General features: G+C 41.2%; 1 protein-coding gene across 2 annotated transcripts in view; it reads left to right on the top strand.

The window, feature by feature from the left end:
• The window catches only part of glra4a (glycine receptor, alpha 4a), a 34,920-nt gene extending 17,404 nt beyond the window's left edge, over positions 1–17,516 (top strand). The window contains exons 2-10 of one of the 2 annotated variants that reach the window (XM_084009614.1): positions 3,078–3,208; positions 4,389–4,456; positions 5,774–5,997; positions 7,558–7,640; positions 10,608–10,745; positions 10,999–11,213; positions 12,932–13,081; positions 14,545–14,655; positions 16,716–17,516. In XM_084009614.1, coding sequence (XP_083865740.1) covers positions 3,078–3,208; positions 4,389–4,456; positions 5,774–5,997; positions 7,558–7,640; positions 10,608–10,745; positions 10,999–11,213; positions 12,932–13,081; positions 14,545–14,655; positions 16,716–17,021 — 1,426 coding nt within the window. In that variant the 3' untranslated portion in view covers positions 17,022–17,516. The remainder of the gene's footprint in view (positions 1–3,077; positions 3,209–4,388; positions 4,457–5,773; positions 5,998–7,557; positions 7,641–10,607; positions 10,746–10,998; positions 11,214–12,931; positions 13,082–14,544; positions 14,656–16,715) is intronic. The other variant, XM_084009615.1, reaches the window with a different exon arrangement.
• Positions 17,517–26,191: the final 8,675 nt, after the last annotated feature.

Genomic DNA, 26,191 nt, shown 5'->3' with positions numbered 1-26,191 from the left:
ATCCAGAATAGAAGTGCTGAATCTTTAATGTGGTTACTTTGCAGGTCTATAGCTGCAAAAGGATGCCAAGAATGAAACCATGTTTTTTATATACACATTTATCCAGGCTTTCAAATACATATACTGTAGTATTGACTGGCGTACTGAAATTTCAAAGAAGGCTAAATCATTTCTGAGCAGCTGTTGGAATTTTTATGACCACTTCTGTTTTTCTAGTAGGCCCACTTGAAAGTGTGTATATACACAATTGTGTTTCAGCTGTGATTCAGCTTTGCTGTCAAAGCTAAATAAAGTCCCTTACTAACAATAGTGACAGCCAAAACTTGCTCTATAGAGGAAAGAAAGAAAGGGCTTTTATGTATTCTCGACAGCCGTCTGGCACGGATGCTCAAATGAATGGGAGGCAAAAGGTCAGGCTCATTAAATGTCACCAAAGAGCATCTTAATAATTTAATCACTCAGACAAAGAACCACATAATTTAGCTTTGAAGTCATTCTGAGAAGCCAATTGCAGGAACACTAGTTTTGTAGCCAGTAAGAACTGCGGCTATAATTTTAAAACGGCCTATTTTACACATCCTCAAAACAGTCAACATACAAACATTGCATATGATATGAAGTGCTTAAAACTTAAAAGCTGCCAGATTCTGTGTCTTCTCTTATCGATAAATGGCATGGAGTACACGCTACACAGAGGTAGGCTGGCTAACTTACTCATAGATAGCAACTGCTAACGTCATTTAGCGTATGCCTAGCTTGAGGCGTGTGCCTGTGATATTATAACATGCGTGAGGGGGGAGGTGGAATCTGTGGCGTGTGCACGAACTGTGAACTGCGCTGAGTGGACACGATGATATGGGCGCGGTGGATTTTTGCAAAACAAACAACAAGCTCTAATTGCATGCAGAGGCGCTTTTTTTTTTTTTTCTAAAACCGAATGTTTTATATGTCGGTTTCAGTGAATATGATCAAACAAATGTCGCCGACTGCGACTTTAAAATTTTGCATTCGCAAAGATGTGTCGGTTGTTTCTGATTTCCATATGCGTGTCTTTGTGCTCCCAAATAATGAATTTAAAGATAATCTCTTAATCCATCCAGAACCACAAAATTCTGCATATATAGAGACATTAGTGACATAAAAACGATGACAACCTAAACGGAAATGTGCTTTAATATATACAGTATAAGACCATAGTCATAATATAGGCATAGAACATGCAGTTGTGTTAGAGACGCCTTTCCTTCTTCCATCAATATATTTTGAACTAAAGAGAAATACAACACCTTTGTCACTATCATTACCATCATCACAATATGTTATCACTAATCAGAGAAATTTACCTCGAGACGAAGCACGAATGTTTTGTGTTGATCCGTAAAATGAAGCACAACCCAAGGCAAGGAGGTGAATCGATGGTCGTACTCATGACTCTTACAGAAAGCCATTGATGAAACTGTCTGTATACCGGTGTGAGTTTGTAACTAGTATGTGAGAGAGGAATGAATGCAGTAACAACATATACAACCAGCACCACTGCAGAGTGGACTTTAGCCAGAAGCAGAGGAGTTGAGTCAAGGGACGAGAGAGCGTCAAGCTTTATTATGTGAGAAAGACGGAGATATGTGCACAGCAGCTCCTCTGGGAAAATCAACAAAAAAGGTGCTGGTGGGTGCTTGTGTTAGTTTTAGCCATACAGTTCTTATGGTGTGGCTCCAGGGACGGAAAGTATTAGATATTAGAAAGGAAATTTGGTATGTCATAATGACAACCGTTTGTATGTTCCACTTCCACTGCTAACACGGCAGATGTCTGCAGGCTAAACATGCCTACCCTAAAGGTTGAAATGGTGAAAACAGGATAACGCTAAATGTTATATAAAAATCATTGCAAATCTGACACCTTTTCGCAAAAGTGGAACAAATCAGCCATTCACGCTGCACACAATCAAAATCATCGCTTACATTTGGGAGACACTGATGATGTAGTGTTATGCTGTGGAAAACCTGAGAAAATGAGAATGGAAGCATTCACAAATCATGGACGAGCAAAAACGCATCAAATATAGGTGTCAGTTAGCAACCTGGCCAGAATTATCTCTTTACAGTATAACCTTTCTAAATGTATTGCTCCTCAATATTGTATGGAGAAATACTCAAATTGATAGCAATGGAATCCCTACAGCTTGATTTACAAACTTTTCCTAATGTTGCCTTTAAATAAAACTTGGGATCAGCACAGCTTTGCTCTTGATGTCCCAAAAATATCCTCCACAAAGTCCTTGATCCCGTAACCCCTGACAATGCGATTTATGTGGCTCTAAATACAGCTAAGAGGCCGTAAGATTGGTGGCTCACTCACGAGAACACAAGGCCTCAGCAAAGCCTTGCCTCGGAGGGGATTGAACCAGCCATCTGTATTCTGGAGTCTCAGATCAAGACAGATTGTGAACGGTTAACAATTGTATCAAAATCTTTGGGTGCAACCAGCTGTACTACAGCAGGGGCCGATGAAAAATCAAATCCATTATGAACCTGCCTTTCCTTAGATGCTTCTTTCTGTCGTTATTTGTTTTCTTCCCCTGTCTCTCTTCCTCTCTTTACTTTCACTCTGGCCTGTCAGTGGCTGCCTGCGCCTCACTGGAGCTTGTATCAACGCCCTCCACTCATAGCATTCATAGCACTACAATTGAGCCATCAATCTGTCAAGCCTTACCCTCGCTAAGCCACGAGCTGTGGGAAGCACAGGAGAGGGACAACTTTACCTCCACGTCTTTTTTCCTTCTGTGTAGTTAGAGCCTAACAACTACTGTAAGTCTCAGACATGACGTGAAATAGAGATGCTTTAAGTTGCCAGCTGAGGCAAAGCCATCCGTCGCCACTCTTCACATTCATTCCCTCGTCCACCGCTGGGTATTTTCTTGCCGATGGCTTAGTCGTTGATAGCTGTTGGCTTCTCATTCTGTTTTCTCCACCACCCCACACTGCTAGCTCTCAAACATACACCCACACACACCCACTCCTCTGCTGTTTCTCATAGCTTCTCTTTTCCCTTCCTCCCCCTCTCTCCAATATAAGACTGAGCTCCTGTAAGGAGGAGATAAAGCCCCCCAGCAGGGCAGGACCACAGCTGTCGCCTTCTGACTTCCTGGACAAGCTCATGGGGAAAACATCAGGGTATGATGCCCGCATCAGACCCAACTTCAAAGGTATATGACAATGCAGATTTGCACAGTTGCCCTCAAGAAAATACAGTCCGAAAGCCCTAGAAAGATTTGTACATTGGATCTGTGTTGTGAAAGCCTAACAGCTGACCGTTCTCATGTGTATGTGCGGTATGCTGCTGTCAGAAACTATAATCTGATTCTGAGTTTTCCACCTTTCCAGTACATAAATATTGCATCAGCTACCTTTTCACCCTGTTTGGCTTCACACAGTACTGTGAGTTCAGCCTAACATCTAATTAACCCTCCGTGGTGCCAGCTAGCTGCTTCTCGTTTTGATGTTGAGTTAATAATGAAATATTATACCCTGCCGCACAAGCACACTGCAACCCAGTCTCCAATGTAGCCTGTACCCCCGAGTACAGGCTACATTTTTATATTACATTGTATCAAGTCATATATTTTGTTTCCATGGTGAGAAACCTACCGTTTGCATTGCAAAGCAGGGAATATAACTAATTAGCTACTCAGCTGAAGCACAAAATGGGGATTTCGGTTGGACTTTAAAAACACAACGATTCCGGCAAGTTCTGGTTCTAAGCAGATTTATGAACATTTATGCACAATCGATAACACAGATAATGATTTTTTGATGCAAATTCAAAGCAATCGGGCACTAAAGTACCTTTATTGCCTCCACTAGCTTTGTGTCACAGCAGCTTCTGCTCCAACTGACTTTGCCTGCTTATCAACACAACACAGCAACAACACAGCAATGTTTCAAAAGAGAGAACAAATTGCTTCCCGTTGTTTGTATGACACCGGCATGAACCTATCCCTTTTACCTGCATCTCTGCAAAACGTATTTGCTGTTGCAAAGAAGTAACATGAAAACAGAATTTGAAAAGTCGGGGTTGCATCCAATGATTTTCTCAGGTGCCAAAACGTGGACAGACACATCTCTGTGACTTTCAACCATTATCTATCATTTCTCTTTAATCTTATTAGAAAATTAGATATCTTTTGGCTATAATAACACTTAAAGAAATGTTTGAGAACAAGCATTTCTCCTCTTCAGCAGCTGAATGGGACTGAATATGACTTTAAGGACAGAGTTGTTCAGTACAATATAATAAAAGGTATTATTTCTAATGTGGTGTGAGCTCATGAATCCCATCTGAAGATGAAGATGTGTAAATGTAATCTCTTTTCCCCCTTTCCTCAGGCCCAGCTGTGAATGTCACCTGTAATATTTTCATCAACAGCTTTGGGTCCATCACAGAAACTACAATGGTAAGAAGACCGTGGAGATTTCAAATGATTCGCAGATGTTCAAGAGGCTAATGAGTTATCTAAAACCACCATTGCTATTTTTAAAAGTCTCACTGTCGATTATTTTCTCTAAATAAATCTGTCCTGTGGTTTATATAGAAATCATACACTCCATCCTCTGTCTTCCCTACGAACTTCCTTGCTAATCCATGCAGTGCTAAAGCCGTTCCCTCATTTCTGTGTTTCCTGGAGCATAACAGTGCAACCTTCAGAGACCAATGGGTCACTGACATGCTGATAATGAACTGTCCACTCTGCAATTAAAATGAAAAATTGAAAAAAATGGATGAAAAGGGGGTATGGGAGAGAGGACGAGGGGTTCAGGGAGAAATGACTGTCCTCAGGTCTGCATTTACAGTGTAATAGCTGCTCAGTCAGCACAATACAGCAGTGGACTGTTTAAGGGTGTCCGAGCGAGGCCCATCGTCAGACCTCTAGTCAGGTCAGCCCTGAGAACCACAACATTAACGATGTCATTGCATGCACTGGTGAAGCTTGTTTTTCCTACTCATAAATGGAGTAAACAAGCAAGAAAAGGGACCAATCTACAATGCCCAAAGTAGAATTCTGTGCACAGATTGAATTACGTTATGTATGTTGACTGCAGGCGGGAGCCATTGTGTCCCGTACTTGTCTTTGGCATGGCTTACATTGCCAATCCTCTGCTCACCAGCAGCACGTGGCTGCTATGATTGAACTAACAGTATGTCATATTCAATCATATACTTAAGGAAAACCTGATGAATATGGTGAGTCAGGGGCATTTCAACAAGCGTGGTGCCTTTATTATCATGAAACGCTGAGGTTACATAACAAAGATGGATTATCTGTAATAAATTAAATATTTAAACCTTAAATAGTATTTATTATATGTTCTACTTACAATTGACAATGTGGCCGTTTCAAAACCTCCAACAACAGTTATTCATTGTGAAAAGCTCAACCATGAATTAATGTCCTTGTCAGCAAGGAAATTAAGCACATTGGACACATTCATTTCACAGCATATTTCTTTGTTGTGTGGATTATTTTTCCATTGCATATGGAAGAAATAGATTTTTTTTTTTATAGATTTAGAATGAAATTCAATCCAAGAAAGGTCACTGTTAAAAGTTTCATCAGCTTTGTTCATCTTAAATTCATTATAAGTATCCTAAATTCATTATACATGTTAAATTCATTGTAATTAAGACCTTACTCCAATATTGACCAGTAGTATCTACTACAACCTTCACGGATTGGTATATTTTCCATTTACTACCCTGAGTTCTTCCACAGGACTACAGACTCAATGTATTTCTACGGCAAATGTGGAATGACCCTCGTCTGGCATACAGCGAATACCCAGATGACTCCCTCGATCTGGATCCATCCATGTTGGACTCTATCTGGAAACCAGATTTATTCTTTGCAAACGAGAAAGGAGCCAATTTCCATGAGGTCACCACAGATAACAAGCTGCTACGGATTTTCCAAGATGGCAGTGTTCTCTACAGCATTAGGTAAGATAAAGAAAAGATTCCTAAAAAGATAAAGATCGGTATCGCTGAGGACTCATAAGACCAGTTGGAGATTGACTTAATTGAATGTGTAGTATGTGTAAATTCGCCTGCATGTCACTCATTCAACAGCTTTGATAGAATCTGATTATTACTGCCTTACTCAGGTCAATTCATTTATCCACAATGAACATTATTATACGTTTAAAAAATGAATTAAAAAAAAAGCAGCAGAATAGTGCAAACTATGGCAGGAACCGGAGAGGGCTTCGAAGACGATGACATCAGTGAGGAATTATGGCTGTAGCTATAGCAACTAACAGCAACTAGTTGAATCCTATAAAATGCACCTTTATATGTCTGCACTTTGATTTACATCATCATTATGAAACAATTGACCATGATATTCTGTACATAAAAGTGGTTTGAGTGTTTTTGGAGAGTTCTACTTGGAAACATTTCCATCAAATAAAAGGGACAAAAAGTAGTGCAAGCAGGCAGATAGCAACCGAAATGCAGTAAATGTAATCACACACCCATACTACACCCTTCCACCACTTAGGCGCACCACAAAATAGTAAAAGGGTTTAGGCATTGAAAAAATGCACAGAAATGTCAAGTGCCAAGTGTGCGACTTTGAAGTCATGACAGTCTACACCGGATGGGAAATCTGCCAATGGGTTATTAAACCATAACATAGGAGGAGATGGCACCATTGTAATCCCTACTTGCATGTCACATGAGTCCCATTTTTCAACTTTAAACTGATTAATCTTGGAAATGTAGATTCATTTTAAAACATTTCAGGGATGAACTGATATTGTTTTAGTTCCAAACTGGTCAGTTTGACTATGAAATCACTAATTTCCCTGTTGTTTAAACATTTCTTGTGAAGAAGGAGAGACATACAACATAAATCCTCCAAATACAGATTATAACCACCTCACACCATTGATTTACTACAACAATGTTTTGTAATTATGGACTTAACATCTTCGTGAGCACTAAATACACGTCCAAGCTAATCCAGTGTTAGGAGAATCAATCACTTGGATGTTTGTCATCTGTTCTTCAGCTGAAAAAGATACTGTGTCATCTTAACACAGTAGCAAATGGGTTTCTGTGTGTATACTGCTGGCGGCTCTTGTCTCGCCTCTGGGCGATGCATTACAGCAGGTAATTACAGTTTTCCTCCAGACAGAGTCCCAAAGAGATCTCTCTCTCTCTCTCTCTCTCCCTTCTGAAGATCTTTTTGAAGGCTTAATGCATCAACACCACAACAAATACAAAGTAGGACTGCCTACACCAATTGCTTTATCATTACTGTGGTGCGACAAGTAATCAAATGGTAGAGTAACTCAATCTGTTGCCCGAGCCATGTTTAGTACTCCCGTTTCATACTTTGCAAAACAAAGCAGCTCGGCAATGATTCATGTCTCTTTTAACCCATCAGTTCTCCTTGTGCTTTGGTGTCTTTTCCTTGAGCCCCTTTGTGCTTTAGTGCCTTTTTTGACATCCCCCTTTTGCGTCTCTTCTCTCCTCCAATCTGTTTTTCCATCTCAGGCTGACTCTAACCCTGTCCTGCCCTATGGACTTGAAGAATTTCCCAATGGACATTCAGACCTGTACAATGCAGCTTGAAAGCTGTGAGTTTGCTTCTTTTCTTTGTCTTCCTCTTGTCTCACTTTCCTCTTTTATCTCTCCACTTTCCCAATTTTCTACCTTTTGCCTTTTGCCTGGCTTGTGAAGCGCCTAATCTTACTATATTCCAAGAGATAGGAACGCAGGATTTTCAACCCATGACTGAAACCAGTGTTTGTGAACCAAAATTGTTTTCAACAGTACATAACAGTCTTTATGTGAGCTCCTCCTAAGATTTTTAAGAAGAAAAACACAGGAGCTCACACAAAGACTCACCATTATTACTAATTATTTTATACAAAGATCAATTGTTCAGCTCATTTTGCATACTCAGAAATTCTGGCTACTAGCCTACTGTTATCTGAGATGAAGATTAATAATCTAATTTTCATTGTAAACTGCATACAACATAGACCTATAGGTGTGGCAACAATATGGGTTGGTGGGGCTTATAGCAAACAGTAAATTGTTGACCATTCTTTACTTCGCAAATGACTGATGATTACATTGATAACATGGAGGGGAGAACAATATTGTCCCCTTTCAGCCGTCCCTCGCCTTTAGCAGAGATAGCATCTGCCCTTGTGAAACCAATTTCCAGGATATAAATAATAAAACTTTAATTTTGTCTTCCTTTTATTATATGTGACCCACCCCCTGTGCCTAGAGGTGACCTAATTTCCCATCATAGGGACAAAAGAATTTAAGTGAGGGAGGAAACAGAGGAGCAGTCCGAGCATGAAGTGCCTACACAGTTTCAGAAGCATCTCTCACAAATAAAGAAGTCAAGCTGAATGCTGGTATCTCGACCTGTAACACATTATCTGATTCAACAAGAGGTATAGGTTTGTATGGGAGGCAGCATGATTTATGTCTGCAAATTAACACACGGACAAACAGATATATAAAAAAAAAATCCAATAACTTCAGTGCACAATGTGCATCAGATAGCATAAAAACAAAAACTATAAAGACATTTTGCTCTCCAGGGATGTAAGGACAGATGTGTGCTTAAAGCAGCGGTTTGTGTGAGAGCATCACAATACAGCACCCTTTTGAGGAGACGTAATAATTCCAGATTAAAGGTCTGGTGAGGAAACTTGGCCGTTGACAAGTGCTATTGTACACCACCCAAGGGTGTGATCACCTTGGATAGAGGTTGATGTTAAGAGGACATTATAGGTTTTACTGCCACTACTAGAGCTACAGAAACATGAGAAAGTGTGAGAAAGGCTGGTGATGGGCGGGGGGGAAAAGGAGGGTGAGTTATCTTTGGGACTTGAGAGAGCCAAGGCCAATCTTCTTTTCTGGCCTTTCATGCCAAGGGGCTTATATAGATATTTAAATAGAGCCAACAATATAAGATTTGGCCTTATTCTGACACATCAAAGCCCCATATAATGCAGCTTATACCACTCAGCTTTGCCTTCAACCATTAGCGTCCAATAGCCTCAAATCCACTTGGTAACTTACACCATTGTGAAAAGTAAAGCAAAATATCTTTAAGTCAACAGATGGAAAAGAGGAAGGGTATGTGACTAACAGTCATTACTCTACCTGGCTGAGATATTCCAGACATTGTGCCTCATGAATTTCATTTTTATTGCACCTTTACCTTTATGTCAATTAAGTTTTGACGCCTCTTAGAGTTGGCTGGCTCGTTATCTTGGTATCGGTATTCCCCTCGCTTGTTACAGCAGGATATGTGAATGACAGTGAATTCATTAACAAGATAAGTGTGTTGTAGTTGTGTTGTTTTTTTTCTAGGCGTGTGGGTAGGGAAAGACCACAACATCTTGAATAATTGATGTCTTTGTTGCTCGGGCCCTAAAGGGTCCCAGTGGACATCAGTATTATTCAGATGTGCAAAAAAGAATCTGTGTTGTTGTTGCATGTGGCATGCATATTTAATACACCTATAATACGGTGGCTGTGAGAAGGAGTGCGAGCCTTAAAAACCCACCCTATACTAAACTGTATACTTGCAAAAAATATGTTTATGCCATTATGTTATCCCTTCTAATACATACAGCATCTCCCACAGTCATAGGCAGATGCACCTCATGTCCCCCTTTATGATGTACCCTTCAAGCAACCACAACGACATGGCTGCAGCTGTGGTGTATGACCTTTACTGTGACATGACGACGGCTGAGGGTAGCCGGACAGATGGGCAAAAGCAAGATTATACGACCACAAGTTTTAGTCTCTCTCTCTCTCTGGGTCTCATTAGCCAAGGTTTCTGATGTTTCTCACACAAAGATGTTTTACTATGGTAGCAAGATCCCAATTAGAGATGGTGATGTAGGAATGAAATTAGGTTCAGGAGGAGGAAGAAGGGGATGCGGACCACAGTGAGATATAGTTGGAATAAGAATATCAAACAGCTATAGTCCAGTGGTGCACATGATTCTATGCAATACTCTGAGATATGCAGTAACGAGCATCGGTTTGTGATGCTGTGAGTAACAGGAAATGTTGATGTTATATTCCATGACTGATGCATTTCCCTCTCATAGTCGTTAACCAATATCGAGCCTTGTTTTGGTGTCTACTTGGAGAAGCTTTGCCGACATATTATCAATATAATGTTGAAAATGATGGAGGGCAGTTGCAAGAAAAATGCATCTCTATCCAAACATGTATTAGAATCTGGGCATGTTTCAGCTGTTTCATGAAGATTTACCATGTGTGAGATATTGTATGTTTGAGAATGTCTGGGCAATATAATTAACTATAGAGCATCTTTTCTCCCTTTGTGGCAAGTCATTTTTTGACAAATGTACACCATGGTGAAAAGGTGTGCAAGAATTTGTCTTAATAATGTTGGCAGAGAGAAATGGAAAAAGGAACAATACACAAATGCATAGTCTATTCACTATAATCTGAGCTAATGTGAAAAAAAGAGGACGCATTTCTCACCACTTCTCCCCCTCATTTAAATATCGTGTCTTCATCTCCTGTTTTCACAGTTGGTTACACCATGAATGACTTGATCTTTGAGTGGCTGTTGGACAATCCCGTTCAAGTCGCCGATGATCTCACGCTCCCCCAGTTTGTCCTTAAAGAGGAGAAGGATTTGGGCTACTGCACTAAGCATTACAACACAGGTACATAATGAATTCCTAATATGATGTTGAAAGAACCAGAGGCCCCACACTGAATTCCCAAACTGCATTTAAGTGTTTCAGCTCATTTCTACTCCAGAGGTATGCAATAGAGATTATTCATCAACTACAAAAACTGGAAGAACACTGTAAACTGTTCTAGCTGGTATTTAGCTTATGACACTTGCTACATACATCTACATTCTATTTTCCCATTGCAATTGTTATTTTAAAAAATAATTTCAATGTCATGCAGGTAAATTCACCTGCATCGAGGTGAAGTTCCACCTGGAACGTCAAATGGGCTACTACTTGATCCAGATGTACATCCCCTCCCTCCTCATCGTCATCCTCTCATGGGTGTCTTTCTGGATAAACATGGACGCTGCACCAGCCAGAGTCGGTCTGGGCATCACCACTGTACTGACGATGACCACGCAGAGCTCCGGTTCAAGGGCCTCGCTGCCCAAGGTGGGTCTGGAGATGTGTGATGGTTTGAACGTAGTGAAAGGTGGATTCTTTGAGTTGACTTGTTAACCGAGCAAACTAATGGGCAAAACACAGAGATGCTGGGGATTGTTTTTGTTTTATTTATGAGAGTGTTTTCACGGTCGTAGTTTAAAGACCTGATGTTGGGCTATTTAAGATTTCATCCTCACTGTGTGTCTGAAAAAATCAATGGAGCACAACGAATGTCAGTCACTGCATGAGAGGTAGGAAATATTGTCCCAGAATCCAATAAATGTACAACTATAATCATATCCTGTTCTTCCACCAATAAGCATGTGTAAGAGGAAATGGCCATTACATAATGCTGTCAGCACAACGGAAATGTCCGTGAATGAATAAACAGATTATAACCCGAGTTTGAAACTCGGACGTTTTGCACCGGCACGAAAAGTGATACATTTTAGATTTATAATTCAATAACATTGCCTTTAGTACCTAATATTTCCTGATGAGGACGGGGCTCCATGAAACAAATGACAATGCAATGAATTAGTGAAGACTACAAAAGGTGTAGTTGCGTCTAATGTTGGGTAAAAGAGCCCTTTGGAGGGATTTGGGGGGAAAGGATGACCTCCTAGAGCATTTTTAAAGCATGAAATGCTGACTTTGCATGAGGCAGTTCTTGATTAAGGACGAGGCTAGAGATTAATGAGGGAGCAGACAAACGAGGACCAGGAGGGGCGAGGACACTGGCATGTGAAAGACAAGTAGGGCAGTGCACACAGATCCCTGGGGAGAAGGTTAGGGAGCAGGAGAGAGACTGACTGTATTATCCTGTCATGACGGTAAATACTTTTTCTGATTGGTTAAAATGTGTTTTAGAGCACCTTGACAACAGACATCCACGTTCAACAAACGTTCTAGGTCAGTGCACAACGTATATTAGATTGCTGGTAACCATAGGAACAACACTGTGGCCTGGTGGTACATTACCAGTTAACTCTCTTTAATAATGCGTCTGCACCAACACCTGGAGACGCTTTTGGCTCCACGCAGGTTCTGTGAGCTATTCCTTCTCAGATTGTTTGATAGACTTTTCGAGACCTAAAGAGGTCAACGTATTTGACAAGCAATCTGCAGGTTCAGCAACCATTTCAATCTGTTGCCTATAAAAATAAACTTTTCCACAAAACTATAGTTATGAGTGTCCAGATCTTGACAGAAAAAGTCTGCTCTTAATCTTTTTTCCAGAAATATGAAATATATATATATATTTTTAAGGACAACCGTGGAAGGAAGGGGTAAAAAAGTATTACATATAAAATCTAGTGATAAAGATGTGTTAACAACCTCAGACTGTAGTGAAAATGTTAATTAAAACGTGCTGTTTCCAGAGTTTGAACCCCACTCATATGCATGTATCTTTAAGTCAGCAAACTGCTGCTCAATTGAGTGAAGTCTCCATACAATACATGCTCAGTGGCCATTACTAATTTACTGTGACAAATCTTTGCTCTTGAACAACCCAGCCGGGGCTCCCCGCCAGTCTCAAAGCCGTGACCTGTCTCATGGCTGTGTGTCAACTGCCCACATCCCACTGACTCATTACAATTCTAGACCGTCCTAAAGGATGTATGCCGTTACGTGCCGGAGCGGAGGAGCGGCCGGAGGACCCACAGATTACCCGTTAGCCTCATTGATCGCCTGTTGATGATGCCGTGACCTTGTCTGTTTCCCAGGTGTCCTATGTGAAGGCCATTGATATTTGGATGGCGGTGTGCCTTCTGTTTGTGTTTGCTGCCCTGCTGGAATATGCAGCCGTTAACTTTGTCTCGAGGCAACACAAGGAGTTCATCAGGCTGAGGAAAAAGCAGCGGCAGCAAAGAATAGTGAGTGTAACACACACACACACACACACACACACACACACACACACACACACACACACACACACACACACACACACACACACACACACACACACACACACACACACACACACACACACACGGAGAGCACACTCCAGTCCCTGTCAGCCTCTATAACATTGACTTATGCCTCTTGTTATTGTGAGACGCCGTATATTCAGGAACTGACAACATCAACACGCTACAGCTGGCTGTCATATTACATGAAGCAGATCTGCTCATTTCAGTTCAGCTCTCTCCCATCAAGAGTGAGACCTGCGAGGAGCCGCTGCCGTCCTCTCTCTCTCCATCACTACATTTGACATGAAGCAACAGCCTACCTACCAACCCTGTGGGATGCCCCAACCCTGCATCCACGCTTTGACTGCATTTATCATTGCTTTTGTAAAAGTATAAGTAAATATGGCAAGCTTCCAAGCACTTATTAGGTACATTAGGTATAGAATACAGCAATCTTACTAGGTCATATCTTACTAGATCAACATATTTTTTTTTATCTCCCCAAACACATCCTCTAAATTGGATGGACATCTTGGGCATCAATTATCGAGGAAAACAGCTTGTAAGATGACAAATAAATGTGTTTACAGCTGAGAGACCTTGTGTGACACAGGAAGGTTTGTCTCAAGAGAAACAGGTGGGACATCTTGGAAATTCCCATTAAACAGCTCACTGGCTGGGCAGCTTCCCAGACTGATGGCAACGTTCCCTGTAAAAGCAGAAGAGTCCAGCAGATTCACCGGGCAGGCTGCCCTCCTGCATCGATACAGGAGAGAGAAAATGATGCTCTGCAGAGGGAAAAGACTTCCCCTTTCCACATCAATCGCACAATTACTCTCACTCAGAAGTTTGAGGTCGCCAACTATCCATCTGAGAGGCACTGACGCATGACCTGATGTGTTGTACTAGAGAGAGGTTGGGCATCTGATGAAGCGTAAAATTCCCAGACTGACCATGGTTTAATCAAGGCACTCTCCGCTTTGTGTTGGATGGCACTAGTGATATCTAAGCCGAACAGCTATAGCAAGAATATCTTTGCATACTTCAAAATTAAATACAATAAAAAAGAGCTTCCATTTATAGTATTTACAGAAATAACCAGCTCTTTGATGATGCTTCATTCGCCTTCAAAGCCATTTTCCTAAACGAACAGTCGCAGATAATGTCCTGTTTTATCACACCCACAGTGCCTCTTTAATTAAAAGCTGAGCGTGTCTGCTAGAGTTTGTCTTTCCAACTCCAAGTTTGCATCTTTAATCATGGCACAGGTAGGTTTTTCACTTAAATGAAGCAGGGCGAAGGCCCATGTCCAAAGCAAATTATTCATTTTACACAAATTAATTTTTCTTACAAGCGACAACCAAGTTTGTTTTATAAGAGCAATAACTCTGACTTCAATTTGTTTACATTCCTTTCCAATGGAGACTTTTGCCAGTCTGCCTGGGAGTGTTGAGTCGTTGCGGAAAGCGAATGACATCCCTGGTAACAACTCAACCTACAGGAACCTGAATCAGCACTGCAACGCCTGTGCCAGGGTAAAAAACAAACCCCAGTTTTTGTCCATGCCCCCAGTCTTCCAAACTGATTGTACTCTTTCACTTCAACCCTGAATATATCCTGGCATTTCTTCCACATCCAAAGCCCGTCACTTAAACCCTTTTTCCTGACCTTCTGTCCCTTTAAATCAATTCTTAGCCTTTATTCTTCCCGATGTACAACCCATCCCTTCTTCGTCTCTCGTTGTCAAACTTGTACTTTCCTTTTTTTCCTCTCAACAGTCATTTCAACAGTGTTTACTTTTAATTAAACATTGTGCGAGATAGGTTTATTTGCTTTTTTGACAGGACAGAGGAGAAGACTGATAAGATGCTGGTTTGGTCAGAAGAAAGCCAATAAGCACGTATTTCCCCAAATATCAAACTGTTCCTTTTGTTTTCTACCATTCTTGGAGTTGATCATTAGCATTAAAAGGAAAACTCATATTTTGCTCTATGGAGAATAATCCGTCTTAACTGATCTTGTGCCAACAAGTGTGTCGCAGCTGCTGAGAGCACAGCTGATGAGCACCTATTATCTTCAGAGAAACGCACCATCGGACATAAACCTATGTAGGTAGTCGAAGGGACAGTCGAGCATCTCCCAAATGGTGCAATTTGTCACCGAGGCAACAGATAAGTTATTTACCATAAAATCATTCACAAACAGATTTTTACAGGAACTTAAGTTAGAGGATAAGTCTTTAGCTAAACAGTGCTAGCAAACGGATGTCGGCAAAGACAGTCGGGGAAGTTTTAAAGGGCTAAATCAATATATAGTGCAGTAACAGACAGATGGGAGACAGTTGTAAAATACATTAGTAGCATTGGACCTTTGACAGGAGCCGGTAGTGTCCCACTGCCAAGTCTGTCCAACACAGAGATGCAAAATTGGGCAGAGTAGAAGAGAGCTGCCAGGGTCAGTGAGAGAGAAAGCGTGGGGGTGCAGGGATCAGAGCTTTCAGGGCAGTTCACGCTGACTACTAATCATCCAATTTAGATCCCACATCTTCACTTTCTGCTGCTAAAGTGAATCTTTCAAAGTGTCAGGGGCTGTCAAAGTTAAGCTGCATGTCTATTAATATTCCCTTCAAATGGCATCTCATTCACTGTAAAAAAAAAAAATCTGAAAGTGCCCCACTATTCATCAAAGGGTAATGCCAAGTGCAGGTTATTTTTTGATGGGGTAAGATCTTCACTTTTTATTAATAGGCATTTTGCAAGGTCTATCATTCTGCAACTTTGAAGAGCTGGAAAGGAGAGATGGAGGTTAATTTTTCAATTAACTTTCAGAATTAGAATTTCCTTTCTTCCTCCTAATGAGGATGCCCTCCGATACCCCTCTGTGTGTCATAGAACTGTCATGACACAAAGAAGGGGAAACTTCAACAAGCTTAGAAGGTTTTCCATGTGTTGTTTCCACAAGGCTGTCAACATGGCAGCAGCTGTGCCGTCAGCTAGCAGCTAACGGTGCTAACAGCACAAACTGCAAATTGTGGCAAAAGCACCGACAGTGTTTAAATAAATAATTATCAGTTATCAATTTTTTAATGCTTTGACTATGTATGTTATATTTTCTAATATTCTTGTGTTCAAAACATCAAAAGGTTAGTCATCTCATAGAAAATGTAGTCACGAATCATCAAATTCTTTTTTTATGTTTGTATGTTTTCATCCATATGGTTAGAGAGGATTTAAGGAACACATTTATGTTATTGGAAGACCACGTAGGTTTTTCAACCATCGCCAGGTATTTCTATTTTTAGATTAACAGATGCGTACCTCTGTGGCATGAATGTAATGTACAGATGAGGGTCGCAATCTGGGGTCAGTACCGTTTTACACACAATCACAGATAAACATTGTATTTAAAAATCTTCATCCCCTTAAGTAAAAACTTATGTTTCACTGCTGATGTTCTCACTCTGCTGCCTTTTTTGTGCTCCTGCCCCCCCAAACCCATTTGGGAATCAGCCACTGAGAGGAAATGTAAAAAGCTGCAAGCTAATTCTTGTTGACAGCGAGAGGCCAATCTGTTTTCCCTATGCTTGACTCCACAGGAGGAGGAACTGGTGAGGGAAAGCCGTGGTTTTTACTTCCGGGGTTATGGACTGGGTCACTGCCTGCAGAACAAGGATGGTACTGCTGTGGAGGCGGCCACCGTGTTCAGCCCCCCGCCACCGCCCCTTCCTCCTCCAATCACCTTGTATGACGGAGAGGTACTTCACAAGCGTTTCGTGGACCGGGCCAAGCGCATTGACACCATATCCAGAGCCGTCTTTCCCTTGAGCTTCCTCATATTCAACATCTTCTACTGGATCACCTATAAAGTGCTGCGACATGAGGACATACATGCAAATTTGTAGAACGCTCTCTGTCGACCCCAGTTCCTACATTATAGTTTAATTTAGTGTTTTTTTTCCTCTCTCAGAACCAAAACTGCCTGTCAGATCGATATTACAATGAGGAAATGTGTTAAGAAGCATGTCTGCTTCTTAAAACCATTGCTATGAAAACTTTGTGCTCAGGTGCGTCTTCAGGATCTCAGACGAAGAGTGATTATGCTGAAAGACGAGGTTTAGTAGCGTGCGTTCAGGTGAGTGTTGGCGATTGCCCTCTCACTTCTGTCTTGGTTGGATTCATCCGGATTGCAACAGAGACAAAGCACTGCTGCTACTTGTGGCTCCGTGACCTTTTGATTGAGATGATGCAAGTTCAGAGAAGTTGATGTTGATCCTGGCTGGATGAAGATATACTGACTTGAATTTTGACACTACACATCTTTGAATGAATGTTTTTGAAATTAAAAAAAAAGACAACGCTTCTTTTTTTACACCTTTAGATTAGCTGACGGGTACCGATAGGTATGGGGGGGTGGGTCTTTGAGAGATATGAATATTCATTAAGTGGTGATAATTTAATTAAGAGATATATATCAGTGTATAAATTGTATATTTAAAAAAAAGAAGTTCATTAAACTGCACAAAGCACAAATATGTATTTCCTTTGTCTAAATTTAAATAAATTGTTATTCTGCCAGGAAACCGGACATTATTTGTTCCTCATTAAGCTAAAGAATCAGGATTGATTACTTTGTAAAAGGATGCAGGGGTTGTACACTGAAATGCACTTTACTTTTAAGTGCATAAGAATTCAGAAAGAAGTCACAGAATGAATGCATCGCACACAATTACATTTCCATTTTAGTCCTTTAATAGACCTCATCAGCTCCAAATCCCAAGAGGGAATGGGGAGAAAAACCTAAAGTGGAAATCAAACGACAATAAAGCAAATCCTGAATCCTGCAGATGCAAAATAAGTAATCAGTTCATATCAGTGGCTCTGGTCTTCCTAAAGCAGTTTTTAAGTTTTATATTTTTTTATCATGGCTGTAATTGTTAGCGCCGGAACTATACACTTGCATAACCAACCCAGGAGGAATCTGAACAAACTTGTAGAGAAAATCACATAAGAGCTGCCATTGCTTTCCCAGCCTCAGGAGTGGCTTTGAAGGTGTGGAAATGTGGTGGACGTGGAGCATCGCAAGCGAGGGAAGACGAATGGGTTTTTTAATGGGAAATCAGAGGGTTGTTTTATCAACTAATGAGTTTCAAAAGGGCTTGGTGTTCCACTGCTAATGACAATGAATTCAGAGAGGCAGTTGGAGCCTACTGTCCTTTTGTTGGTAATCCTAATCAACTCCTCTGTATTATATGGTTCCCCAGGTAATGAAAAAGAATTGACAGGGACTGGAGTGTGCTCTCTGGATGCTTACTGTGTGTGTGTGTGTGTGTGTGTGTGTGTGTGTGTGTGTGTGTGTGTGTGTGTGTGTGTGTGTGTGTGTGTGTGTGTTCAAGCATGCCTTTGTTTCTACTTTATCCTCGGTTATTATATTGATATAGAAGTTTTTTACATCCAGTGCTCCATATTATTTTTTGGAATCTCCACCGACTGAACTGAAATGTGGTGGTTCTGTTGCTGTATTTTACAAGGGGTTGATGGCACATCTTTGGAGCATAAATAAAGACAAACAAGAGGAGCGGACCATCAGGCAGATAACTGATGGTTTGCAGAATAAGGACAAAGTGGCTTGACATATTCGCTGAAGTCCTTCACACTGACAACTTAAGTAGATTTATGAATACAGAATACGAGGGCATGCAAATGTCGAAACGATTGGCCATTGCTTGTCACTGGTGCAGCTTTCCCCATCGGTTAAGTCCCAGTTCTAAAAACAATGAACTCCACAATTTAAAACCTTGGATTGGAGCCACTTTTCTTTAAAGCCACTGATGGAAAGGAACTAAAACTAAATGCCAATTTCAATATTAAAGCACTACATACTCACAGAAATAAAAACACAGACATGCCACAGCACTCATCAAGTCAGACTCTTAAAAGCAAAAAATAAGCTGTACAGGTCAGTCATGTGCCATTAATACAAACAGTTTTGCCAGGTTCTGAAAATGATATCCTGCTCCAGCATGACACTTATCTCTTTGGTTTATCATGAGGACACCTCCAAAAAGGATGTTTGACCGCAATCTTCTGGAGAAGTGCTGCATCGATGACTTTGTTGCAGCCGACCAGATGGCTTATTGTAAATTGTATCATTACTGAAAAGAAAGGATAAGCATCAGCCAAAGCAATTTTTCATTAAGGTATTTTGTCTCTGGATGGGGTCCTGGAAAGGGTCCTGCCCCGGGTACTCCATTGTTTTACTGGGGGTCTTCATGGGAGGAACGGACTGCCCGATTTGAGCCCGAGTAGTGTTTTGTTGTTGGACTTCTCTGCTAGTCATGGACTTTCAATAATGAACACCATGTTCGAACACAAGGTTGCTCATAAGTGTACCAAAGATCCATGATCGACTTTGTAGCCGCATCAGCAAATCTGTGGCCGTATGTTTTGGACACTCTGGTGAAGAGAGGAGCAGAGCTGTCTAAACGGTGGATTGCCCTCTTTGGGTGGGGAGTGAGTTGCTTCCCCAAGAGAAGGAGTTCAAGTATCTTGGGGTCTTGTTCATGAGTAAGGGAAGAAGGGAACGTGAGATTCAAAGTCAGATTGGTGCAGCATCAGCAGTACTGCAGGCTCTGAAGGCAAAGCTCTCAATTTACGCCCCAACCCTCACCTTTGGTCATAAGCTTTGGGCAGTGACCGGAAGAATGAGATCAAATCGGATATAAGTGGCCGAGATGTATTTCTTCGGAAGGGTGGCCGGGGTCGAGCCACTGCTCCTTCGTGACGAAAGGAGCCTGGCTGAGGTGGTTCAAGCATCTGATTAGGATGCCTCCTGGATGCTCCTGGAGGTTTTCTGGGTGCGTCCAACTGGGCGGAGACCCCGGGGCAGACCCAGGACCCACTAGAGGGATTATATATCCTGCTGGGCCTGGGAACGCCTGCGGATCCCCCAGGAGTTGCTGGTGAGTGTTGCTGAGAAAGAGGGATGCCGGGAATGCCCTGCTTAGCCTGCTGCCACCCTGACCCGACCCTCGGATAAGCGGGCGGATGGATGGATGGATGGATGGGTATTTGACCTTAGAATGAGCCCTTCATATCTACACAGGGAGCGGGTCCTCTTCATGGAGGATGCCATGTTTACACCTAAAGATGTCCCTAGAGATGAGTTTTGATGTTACTTAAAGGCCACCGTAGTTCTCAGAAATGCTTGGAAAGGGAGGAGTGAACAGAAGGTTATTCAGTCGGTAAGCACTAGAAGCAGTATCAGTAGTAACATTGCCTTATCAGCTTCTCAGTGATGGTAAATGTTTTACTAACAATGACAACAACACATTTGTGGCAATTTAAGAAGCTTGTCAAAATAAACCCTGGTAGACACGCACAGAGTAGCCCCACAACTTCTGATGCCTTACGCTTCATCACCTCTTCCAGAAAACATGTCCCCTCACCATGCATGAGGGGACATGGACACAGGACAACTGGTGAATTCCAATATTGTAGCATCTTCTCAGCCGAGCAGATTCACTTTCATTTCATTCCGCACCAAATCCCAAGAGTGTGATGTCTCAAACAAATAAACCCCCACAACCTGACACAAGACTCGTGAAAACCAGCGCTATCAGACTGTTCAATTTAAAAAAAAAAAAATAACCATCCAATGGAAGGATGGGCCTTAACATGAAATATTCATTGTTCCACAGGCTTTAATCATGTTCTGTGTAACCGAAGACTTCCTCTGAGGAATGCTTCATGTTGACGGATGACCTGTACTCTTAAGTCATACGATTGTATATAAATGAAGACACAGTGAGAGGAAAGAATGAACATTTGATGCAGCTGCTGGTCATCGTGTCCAAGGCATGTCCTTGCTGTCTCCCTCGGGGGTAATCAACATGCTTTTCCCCTCCTCATCTCAACTGAATGTCAATGGTGCCAGAGCTAAAACTGATGTGAGCTTTGAGGGAGCAGCCTAAGACCTGAAATCAATACTTCTGTCCCTTAGAGCCACCAGCTTCCAACCCTTTCACGCACATAAAAACAGAAACACATACGTAGACACAAAATACTCCTATGTGTAATGTGAAATTTTACAACAGCAATCAGCGCTACATCGGATGAGCCTTTATCTTTCAGTAGTGCTGTATTCGCCTCGGTTGCTTGAAATGTTTTCCTTATTAGTTACAGGAAAACTATTTCTGATTTCTTTCATAGAACAAAATAGTCCTTTACCTTCGGCAATGAATGTCAGAAGCTTATTATTACTGTTATGTTCCTTTGGAACCACCTTTTAAGAACAAATAAGCAATAACATGTTAGCCAGAACATTAAAATTACACTGTGTACACACACACACACACACAGACACACACACTCTCTAACTGCTGGATGTAGAAAAAGCAGCCGAGGGGAAAATATTGGTTTCTTTTGACAGTGATGTATTAATGAGACAACACTACACTTGTCACCTTTAGATATACGAGTGTAAACAGAGGAAACTGCTTGCTCCACACAGCATTATGGATGCAAATCTTGTGAATGTCTCCCAGCATGTGGAAACCGATTTCCTTGCACTGTAAATACGTGGGTGGTGTAAAGGTTTAATGTAAATGTCCCGTCTACCCGGTGTTTAATGATCAAATTCTACATACGCAATGGTCTGCTCATGTTGGTTCGGTTTTTAGAGTTACTGTACATTAGTGGTGTAATGCTATTTATATTTATTTGTTTGCTCATTAAAAAATAGAATTGTTATTAAAGAGAAGGCACTCATCAGACATACAAGAATTCAAGAGAGAGAAAGGAAGCTAAATGCTTAAATGAAACCTTGAGGCAAGACAAACAGAATTACATTGATACCTCCACACACACAGTATTCATCACAAAGTACACAGTACTGGTGTTCAGGTTGGTATCTAAATATATCACTACTTTATTACTATGAGCAAGTCTAAATCACTATTTATGTTCGTATGCAGCACATAAGAAGTGCAAGTTTCACCCAGAAATCTTTGGCAGTGGTTTAATCTGTAAGCCAAAAATAACTTCAGAATTCATTTTGTGTACAGTAACACGCCTAATCACAACTTCCTGCAGGATTAGATTTACATCCTCTACTTACCGTGTGTATGACTATTTATATTCTGGTCGCATGCTTTAGAATTCTTTGATATTTTTCATTTGGCAGCGTCAACATTTGCATTTCAACATATGTTTGCAGCCAGAGCAATGACAAACTGTAAACAGAGAGCGATGCTGGAGTTTGAAGTCTTGTACCATACTCCTACCAATAGAAACATGCTAGAATCCACCAGGCATAACGGTGAATATCAGATAGAAATGTAATGAGACTGTACCTAATGACACACTGCTTAAGTGCTTCCAAACTGGATGACACAAAACCCCGCCATTCTGACGCAAAGCAAGCTGTGTATCTGACATATACGGTTGATAAATAACTTCAGACTCAAGCAGATCCACTGTGTTGCTGTTACTGGATACTTTATGGTTTAATAATGACGTGCAACAGAAAGAAGTCATTTATTGTGTGAAACAGTCCCTTCAGCCACGTATGTGTGCAAGTTTTGTTCCAAATATTCTTAAATAGAGAAGAACAGCTATTTCCAGTTTACCCAATCTGTAATCCCCAATCCCATCGCACAGATAATGGATGGTACTCTGGAGTAACGAAGAAACATTATCTTAACTACATTCCTGAAGCTGAGTGCACTGTGAGAATTAACAAATACAGTTGTGCTGTTCTTGCATCTACAGCTGTTCTTGCATCTAAAATATTCCACTTGCTTCATCCTCTGAACTTGAGCTCTGTTGACACTCTTACACCAACAACACACTTCTAACAGACAACCTTTTAACGTCAGCCAGATGTAAGCACAAATGATGCTGGGACGAGATGACAAGTCCCTCTCTGTCCACCCTCTTTGCATGAGTCAAGAAGGTTGATGCAGTGTGATCATTACTCAAAAAAGGAGGTCAGCGAAGCACCCAGGCTGCTCACTTTACAACCAATCTTGAATCATATCTAGAAATCAAGAGCTTCTTCATGTTTTTTTGTCCAATTTGAATAATGAAATCAGAAAACAGGCACCTTCAAACGACATGCCTTCGAGAGCACAGCAGGGAAAGCAACAAAAAAACTCAACCTTGTGTATACTTACACTCATACTGAAAATCCTATGTGGATTCATTTCCACTAATCCCTTGCTGCGCTTCTACATTTCTGTAATTCCAACATCTGAAGAGAAGCTGCGGCTGGGAAGACAGCAGCTCGGGGGTTTACGTGGATAATGGTTATAGACATATATGCGCGCTGCCTCTCTGTTCTGTGCTAACAGGGGAAACAAGGAATTAGTACCTTCCCAATCCCCCTGTAGAGAGAATAGGCACCAGTCGGAATTATGTCAAACCCCTTTTCAAGAGTCCCTCGTTTTACGAGGTATTCTGATTTTCTTGGGCAGAGCAGACGCCTGAAGATTGAATTAGGTACGACAAGAATTCTTCATAGACGCCAGAAAACGGAGCGCTCCCTTCTAGAGCAACAATCTGTAAAGTCGTGTAGTGACAAATTAAACACCGTGCATTTCAGATATCCACGGATCATAATTAAATGTTCCAGCTGTGTTGTTGTAATGAGATTTTTTACACTGTCAAATATCAGTGTCCTCCAGTAGTCCCATCAGCTGCAGTCAAACACTAGCACACTGGTAAACGCATGCTGCCAAACAAGTTCATTTAATCTAGCACCCCTGAACTCTAAATTTACTTTTAACATTATGTTATTAACTAAAGTAGAACCCAATTCTTCCTCCATCCCTTCCTTTGACCAGACTGCAGTGAAAACGTCTCAGCTGGTCCTACTGACATGGAGAAGGAGCTGTGTGTCTGTAAGGGTGGGGATGTTGTTTGTTGCCTTGCTGAGTTGCTCAACACGGTGTCCATCCCTCATCCACACTGCTCGAGGGCCTCTGCTCTTGCTACTATTTAAGTAAACAGGGGATTTTCTTCACCCTCTTTTTCTGTCCTGTCCATCACACACGACACGGTTAATGCCCAAGAGAGCATGGGAAGGAGACGGCTTTTTCCTCTGCTGCACTGACACTGATCCAGCGCTGGGAGAGGTTGGCTGGGAGAGCAGAGCCAGGAGGGTAAATCATTATTTCCACGATAGACGATGCCTACTGTGCGCAGTAGGACTACACTCGTGTGCATGTGTGTGTGTGGTTGAGACAGCTTCAAGTCTCCGTCTTCTAACCAAAGAGAGAAAATAAAGGCAAGGCAAGGCAAATTTATTTATATAGCACCATTCGTACAAGCAGCAATTCATAGTGCTTTACAGAAAAAATAAGATAAAAGCATAACATCATAAAAAGAAAACAGAGTAGTCATACAATACAGGAAAATGAAATGGCCAATAATTAAAAATGATAAAATAAGCAATAAAACAAATGCATGAATAGTAAAACAAAGTCATTAAAACAATAATACAATTTTAAAAAAAGAGTGAAAGAGACATGTTTTTTCACTGGCTCTCACTTTTACCTCTATGACTCTCATGCAGTCCAAATCCAGACATTTTGGTACTTTGCCTATGTTGGAAATGTTTCAAATTCATTATATTTTTTGTAGACCGGCATAAATACTGCACGCATCCAAAGAAATGCTGGTCTGACGTCCCTTGTCAGTTAGTTTAGGGGATTACCTTTTATGCAACATTTGTTTTTGCAAGAACATATTTATCACAAGAAACAGAAAAGAAAACATTCTCGGTAGGCTAGTCTGTCCTGTGGCCGTGCATAGCTTGGAGAATGCAACGCTACAATTCCTCAACTCCTCCCAAATTCACTCTCTCAGAAGAAAAGCAGGAGCAAAAAGGCTGCAGTCAAGCTTCAACACCATTTCAAATTACTTTTGTTCTTAAGATCACCTCAAAATGGCCCCCATACCTTTCAAAATGGCTGCATTTCTTTGTGTACATTAATCATATATTGTGCCTACATCTACAATACAGGATGAAGAATTGGTTTCACAACTCAAATCGGACTCAACAGTGACCATCCACTGACTTTTCACAGCATTTGGGTGCATTGCAAACAGTGTCGTGATGTGACTCATTGAAAAACAAGAACAGTGTATGGATATTACAATGTCTTCTTCATTTAAGAAGGCTTTATAATAACTTACCTTATCAGGGGTCGGTCCTGGTAGGTTTTCAGGGCCTCATCGGACAAAGGCGGCAGTGACATCAGCTCATTTCTCAGGTAGCCATCTTCTCAACCACCTGTTAGTGCACTGTGTCCTCCTGTTAATTTGGGAACATAGATGAAGTCCTGAGTAGTTGCATCCTCTATAATCCTCTGTAGAATGCCATATTGAAGCATTTTATTGATGTTGAACAAGTCCAGCAATGTGTTGTGTTCAGGCTGAGTTTTCCTTGTTTACAGCAGGTGGCAATCAATGTCATCATCCCCAGGTGTGGCCTGATGGTCTGCTCCTTTAAGATCCAGGATAGGAGGAGCCAACATCCTGGATAGTGGACCATCATAACCACACTCAGCTCACTCCTCCTCTGAATGTGTTGATGTGATATTATCAAAGTCCAAGCTCTCCCTGATATTTACAGATTCAATTTAAAAATATGAATCAAAATACTGTCATCAAAACACATCATTATATAATGCCAAACAAATGCACCTCTGAAGGCGACACAAGCTTTGACAATTCAAAAAGGTCATTTTCTTCTGTGCCAATTAAAAGTGGGGCAAGGAAAAGACCCTTTGTTAAATATCACGTACCCCAGAGAATGCCAAAGACAGCATGATAATGAACGCTTGTGATGTCTCTTAAGGTTAGCCTTTCCATCTTCATCGGGCTTGTTTTCAGTGGCAGGTCAAAAGCAAGGCTGAGCCTGCAGGACCCTGTCACTCTGCTAATTCTTCGACTTCCTTTTTGGCTCCAAATTAGTATGTGAGCGAAGAGTTTGACCTTAAAAGTAATTAATTGAATACCCATTTTAAAATATAAGCTCTCTCAAATGTGTCAATGTTTTGTATTCAAAAGA

The sequence above is a fragment of the Eutrigla gurnardus genome (genome assembly GCF_963514095.1).
Source record: "Eutrigla gurnardus genome assembly, chromosome: 5".
Lineage (NCBI taxonomy): Eukaryota > Metazoa > Chordata > Actinopteri > Perciformes > Triglidae > Eutrigla > Eutrigla gurnardus.
The sequence above is the reverse complement of the archived record's forward strand: the minus strand, read 5'-3'. Positions and strand labels throughout refer to the sequence as shown.